General features: G+C 39.6%; 1 protein-coding gene across 1 annotated transcript in view; it reads right to left on the reverse strand.

Moving 5' to 3' along the window:
- The window catches only part of LOC107688972 (acid sphingomyelinase-like phosphodiesterase 3b), a 13562-nt gene extending 9664 nt beyond the window's left edge, over positions 1–3898 (reverse strand). Inside the window, exons 1-2 of the mRNA XM_016486824.1 lie at positions 3705–3898; positions 2512–2725 (exon numbers count right to left, since the gene is read on the reverse strand). Of these exons, the coding sequence (XP_016342310.1) occupies positions 2512–2725; positions 3705–3774 (284 nt within the window). The 5' untranslated portion in view covers positions 3775–3898. The remainder of the gene's footprint in view (positions 1–2511; positions 2726–3704) is intronic.
- Between the last annotated feature and the right edge of the window lie 2398 nt (positions 3899–6296).

Here is a 6296-nt window from a genome sequence, read left to right on the forward strand (position 1 = left end):
CTCCATCTGAAAGCACGTGATGGAGATTTACTACTAATCACAGAACCGGCTTTACTGACAAGATGTGCATGACAATTGCATTCGATTAATCATGCAGCCCTACTCACAACACAGCCATCAACACCTCGCTCCCCCCTATTGCTTCTCAGCCTGCACTTAAGATCTGTGGAGATGATGTACGCAGAATATAAGGAAAGTCAAAGGCTCAGACGGTGTCTCTCCAGCCTGCCTTAAAGCCTGTGCTGTCCAGCTGTCATCCTTCTTCACACTGATCTTCAACAGATCACTGGAGCTGTGAAGTCCCCTCCTGCTTCAAATGCTCCACCTTTATCCCTGTACCCAAGAAACCAAAAATCTGCCTGTTGTGTTTGGCGCTGCCACGCTAGTGTTACTGGGAAAGATGAGACGTATTCAGTGACGTAAGACCTGGCTCTGTGGTGGCTCTCTAGCCCATGGAAAGGCAAACCGGTTCTTAAAAGGCTCGCCAGTCGAACCAACTCCAAACTAGCACCCGGTTCATACTGGTGGAAAAGGGGTATGCCTGCACCTCTAAAGATCCCTCTGTCAAACTCCTGAAGTTTGCAGATGACACCACAGTCATCGGTCTCATCCTGGATGGTGACGAGTCTGCTTACAGACAAGAGGTTGAGCAGCTGGCTGTCTGGTGCAGTCACAACAACCTGGAGCTGAACACGCTCAAAACTGTGGAGATGATTGTGGACTTCAGGAGAAACCCCCCTGCACTCCCCCCCTCTCACCATCATGAACAGCACTGTGGCAGCTTTGGAGTCATTCAGGTTCCTGGGCACCACCATCTCTCAGGACCTGAAGTGGGACAATCACATTAGGGCCTTTTGCACCGCTTTAGTTACAGAACTAAATGTACAGTACTAAAGTACTGGGACGATTTTGCGCGAACTATTTCCCAGTACCATTTAAAGGGTTGCATTCGCACCGAGAGTGTGTACTAAGAAGTGACGTAAGCCGGTCGACAGCGACGTCATTTATGCGTGGCGTTCAACAATGGAAACAAAGAAGAACAACGTTAACAACAGGAGGATGGAGGACGCTGTGATCGGAGCTGTGTTTTTGTTGTGTCTTGCGGGTTTTACAATAATGGACATGGAATGTCGACGTATACGTAAAGCGATTGAAAGAACGGAAAGGAGGACTAAGAATTTCGGCGGTGCGAAAACGCCAAAAAGTGGGCAGTTCCACAACTAGTTCTGGTACTATGAAAAGGTTCCCGCGGTGCGAAAGGCCCTATTGACTCCATTGTGAAAAAGGCCCAGCAGAGGTTGTACTTTCTTCGCCAGCTGAGGAAGTTCAACCTGCCACAGGAGCTGCTGAAACAGTTCTACTCAGCTATTATTGACTGTGCTCTTCTATAACTGGTCTGGTTTGGGTCAACCAGCAAATCAGATATAAGAAGATTGCAATGGACTGTTAGGACAGCTGAAAGGATAACTGGTGTGCACCTGCCCAACCTTCAGGACTTGTACAACTCCAGAGTGAAGAAACGGGCGGGTAACCGTCACCATCATCACAGAACCCTCTCACGCCAGCCACAACCTGTTTGCACTTCTCCCCTCAGGCAGACATTACAGATCTCTGCGCACTAGAACATCTATGCATAAAAAACATAGATGTATCTATGCTCATGCCATCTCCAGCTTAAACAGCTAACACAGAAATTACCAACACTCTCTGTTGTCATGTCATGTATGTTTGTATGTACCTGTATGTACCAACAGCTCCTAAAAAACCACAACAAATTCCTTGTGTGCACACACTTGGCGAATAAAGCCCATTCTGATTCTGATTCTGATTCAAATATCAAAAGCATTTTTCAGAAATCGCTTCCTGCACCTTTGAATGTGTGAAATAAGGTCTGTGATGAACAAAAGCTCAAGATATTTTCACATTTTATTCAATTAAATAAAATACATCAGTAAAACCCCCTTGTTATGTATTTTTTTTTTATTAAGCTTTTTCTTGTTTTGAAAAAAGGCAGTTGCTAACAAGCGTCTAAATGTGACTTCAGAGGTTGTCGGGACATTAAACCTCATCACAGTGAACAGGTAAACTCATCTACTCACTAGTCGCTTTCACAGCCTCATTGTGTTTATAAATGTGCTTTCGCAAACTATTCTAACTCAAACTTTCGGGGAAAATATTTTTTAAATAAAGACTGAAAGAGTTGTTGAAGCTTAATGGTGGTTACGTTGAAGTCATGTTCATTTATAGCCTAAGTTTAGCTTTTACTTCTGCTGATTTAGGCTTCAAAATTCAAACAAGTTGTTCAACAAATGTGTAAGAATTTTGTTGGTCACAGAGCTTATTTTCTGCAATAATTCAAAAGCCAGTAGAAAAATCCTATTAGGTTTTTTTCAGGTGGACCAGGGTTGGTCGACAAAAAATATGTCACCACTGCAGTGCATTATTGAGTCCACTTTAAATTTAAAACTAACAAAAACAGGCTTATGAGTTAAAAGGGTGCTTGGCACAAACCCGGTCCAGATGATGAAGTCCGGGTCAGGCAGGATCTCTCTCATGGCGCTCATTGTTGAGTTTATCAGAGTCCATGGGGAGTCACAGGAATAATCTCCAAATCTGCCTGCGTTCGGGGTCGGGCGACCTCCACTAGAAGCACATTTTGATGCCAAGTTACTCCCTATATCATAAGAAGGATCCCAGTGGAGGTCTGAGATGTGCCAAAAATAACCTGTAGTGGATAACAATTGTGATCAGTCTGGTGATATACTGAGTATGATGTATCTCAAGACTACTGAACTATTTACAGATCTCATTTTAAATGTACAGTCCATTAAAGACTGAAGATTTCACCATTTATTAAATCTCACACAATTCACAAGAAACTGAAGCCTAAATCAGGAAAAATGGGACAACAGTTTTCCTAATTTAGCCTTTAATTTCTTGTTAATCCTCTAGAGATTAATTAATTCTATATATATCTATGGGGAAAATCTTCATCATCTGGAAACTTCCTTGTTAGCACAACTAAATATTTTTTAGATACACTTTCGACTTAAATAGTTTAATACCTGTTATGGAACCCAACGATACTATTTATACTATGGGTTCAACTGGGAACAGTGTTCACAGGTATTGACTTATTTAATGTGTATTACCCAGCTAATAAACTAATAAACATTTTAAGCTTTACAGTTGGTTGGAGATAAAAATAAATAAATGCTTCTAGCTTTTGCGGACCAGTTCCTCTGCAACTAGTTCCTCTGTTCTTAGTCACTTTGTACAAAAACTTCTGCTAAATGCATTTCTGTCAATTGGGGGGGACGGACGCATACTGCTACTACTACTACTGCTGCTAATACATTATTTCCTAAAATACAAAAATCATTATAATAAAATAAATATAATAAAAACACATTATTTGTTGACCATACAGTATGTGTCCATATCATATAGTGACTGCAGACTAGCGGTTACATAACTAGCTTTTCTAACTGTTCTTTTCCCTGTTTTGTTCACACTGCCTACATACCAGCTTTACGTCTTAAAAACAACACACGTTCTCATGCTCTAATGAAACCATAAATGTGATACACCGCCGAAAGGCTCTGCTCTTCAAAAAACTTAAGATTGCTTTTTAAAAGATGGACAGTATACAGTCGTTTTAGTTCAATCTTAGCCAAAACAACTAAAAGCGTTTAAGGACATACCTTTCAACACGTTACTTCTACCAGAGACAATGAAAATGCTGAGAAGAATCATTTTCCAAACACATGCCATTGTGAGATTCACCAAATGCTTGTGGGAGATCCAGAGACTCTGATCTGACGGCTGTTATCAGGACATTCATTCCACAGCCGTCAATAAACTGACAGATAAGAGAAGTCAGTTGGAGCCAATAAACATGCAGGATGGTAACCAGCACTGTCTTAACGACATGAGCGTTTGTTCAAACATAGTTCTCCAGCTGTTACCATGTGTAAGGAAAAATAAATCTGTTACACATTTGTAACGGTCTTTTACTATGCAGTCAGCATTCTATTTTAGTGTTCTGCTATTTTGAGGGCATGACTGTAATGTTCATACAGTAGTGGCTCGGTATTAAAATGAAACTGAAGCCTTATGTGTGAAGCAGTTTCCATACCAAATGTTTTTGATAGATTTATAAACCAATTACAACAGCCCTAGTTGATTTTTTTTTTTTTGGCACTTACACTGTCCACAAAGCAACCAAAAATCAGTGTTAAATCCTTTTTTTGGAGTTTAGCTGCATATAAATGTTGTCATAAATATTGAACTGCATATTTATCAAGGGTGCAAAGTACTTGAGTAACTTTGTACTTTACTCTAGTACTGTTAAAAAAAAAGTACTTTACTGAAACAAAAACATATTTCACAGGTCATCATACTTAGCTAGTTATTGGAAATCAAACAGGCTTGCTTACAAATAAATGATTACTAAGTAAAATTAATGGTGACACATTCTGGCACATCCATATTTGATTTGATTCATATTTTCATTCTCCGTACACTATAGTTACAATGTTTTTGAAAAAATTATAAATGAGTTAATACTTGCATTCAGCAAGAATGCATTAAATTAATCAAAAGTGACAGTAAAGACATTTATAATGTTTCAGAAGTTTTCCATTTCAAATAAATTATGTTCTTTTGAACTTTCTATTCATCAAAGACTCATCAAAGAAATAAGTAATGCCTCATACAGTAATCAGAATTCCCATCAGATCTAAATTATAAGTTATTTCTGACACTCTCTGGTGTCTGAAAGTGAGCTTTGTCAATAAAATTGTTTGCATGTCTTATATGTTGATGTTAGCTGGTAGCTTAATATAAAACATGGGAAATGAGCAGCCGTGGACTTCAGCAGCCGTCTTCTAACTTGGATAAAGCACTAGAGCACTAGCACCCTCGCTTTTGGCCCGACAGTGGATACACAGCTATTGTATTGTTGATCTGGGCATAACCACCACTTTCCGGAAGATACAGTCTAGACTCTAGATATTCATGTAGAAGGCTGTAGAAAAGGGTTCCTCAAATCTTGCCCTGGAGGGCCAATGCGCTGCAGAGTTTAACTCCAACCCTGATCAAACTCACCTACCTGTGATTTTCTAATGATCCTGAAGACATTGATTAGCATGCTCAGGTGTGTTTGATTAGGGTTAGAGCTAAACTCTGCAGGAAAGTGGATTTCGTGGGCCAGATTTGAGGATCCCTGCTGTAGAACAAGAATGGCAAATAAAATGTTTGCAACCATTTCTTGTGTAAATCAAACTTTTGTACTGATTCAATTTCTTCATTGTCGATTGTTATATGGACTGTGCCGTTGCCTGCTGTTGTCATTACCTTTGTTTTGTTGATGTTAAGATGTAGCCCCATGCACTCACTTTCATCCTTGAATCTTTTGACCAGATATTCCAGGTCCATTTCACTTTCTGCAAGCAGGGTTGTATCATCAGCATATCGCTGGTTATTGATCTTCCTTCCACCAATTTTCACAACAATTGGTGATTTGTCCAGATTACATCGCCTCATGATAGAGTCTGCATGCAAACTGAACAGGGCCGGTGATAAGATGCATCCTTGTCGGACACCTTTTGTGATCTTAAACCAGTCAGTATTGCCAAATGCTTTCCTGACTGTAGCTTCCTGAATCTGATAGAGTGATCCTAATAATTCCTTTAGATGCTCTGGGATACCCATTTGCTTCAGGCAGTTCCACAGCTTGACATGATCAACGCAGTCAAACGCTTTACTGTAATCTATGAAGCAAATATATACATTTTTCTGGTATTCTCCATGATCCACCGCAGGTTTGCAATTTGATCTCTTGTTCCTTGACCTCTACGAAAACCTACTTGGCCGTCGGGTAGCTTCTTCTCAACTACTGATGCCATGCATTTTTGAATGATTTTCAGCAAGATAAATAGTAAATAGTCCATCTATTTGCGATATTGGCCATTTGGAGCTGTCAATGTGTGTAGGCGACGATTTGGCTGCTCAAACCACCTATTTGCGATCAATAATCGATTTTCTTGACAATACTGAATCAAGAATTTGTACTAAACCAAATTTGCCTACAACAGGTATTTCATTTCCTGCACCAACTTTCTCATTGAAATCCCCAGCAATAAACATATCTTTACCATATATATACCAAGGATATCAATGTTAAGCCGTTCCATTTAGATTTTTATGACGTCGATTTTTATCACCTTCCAGCACCGTATTTGAAGACAGTTTGTTGTAATCCATAAAGTATTTGAATAAAAAAAAACACTGAT

The sequence above is a fragment of the Sinocyclocheilus anshuiensis genome, unplaced genomic scaffold (genome assembly GCF_001515605.1).
Source record: "Sinocyclocheilus anshuiensis isolate Anshui unplaced genomic scaffold, SAMN03320099.WGS_v1.1 scaffold181, whole genome shotgun sequence".
Taxonomy (NCBI): Eukaryota; Metazoa; Chordata; class Actinopteri; order Cypriniformes; family Cyprinidae; genus Sinocyclocheilus; species Sinocyclocheilus anshuiensis.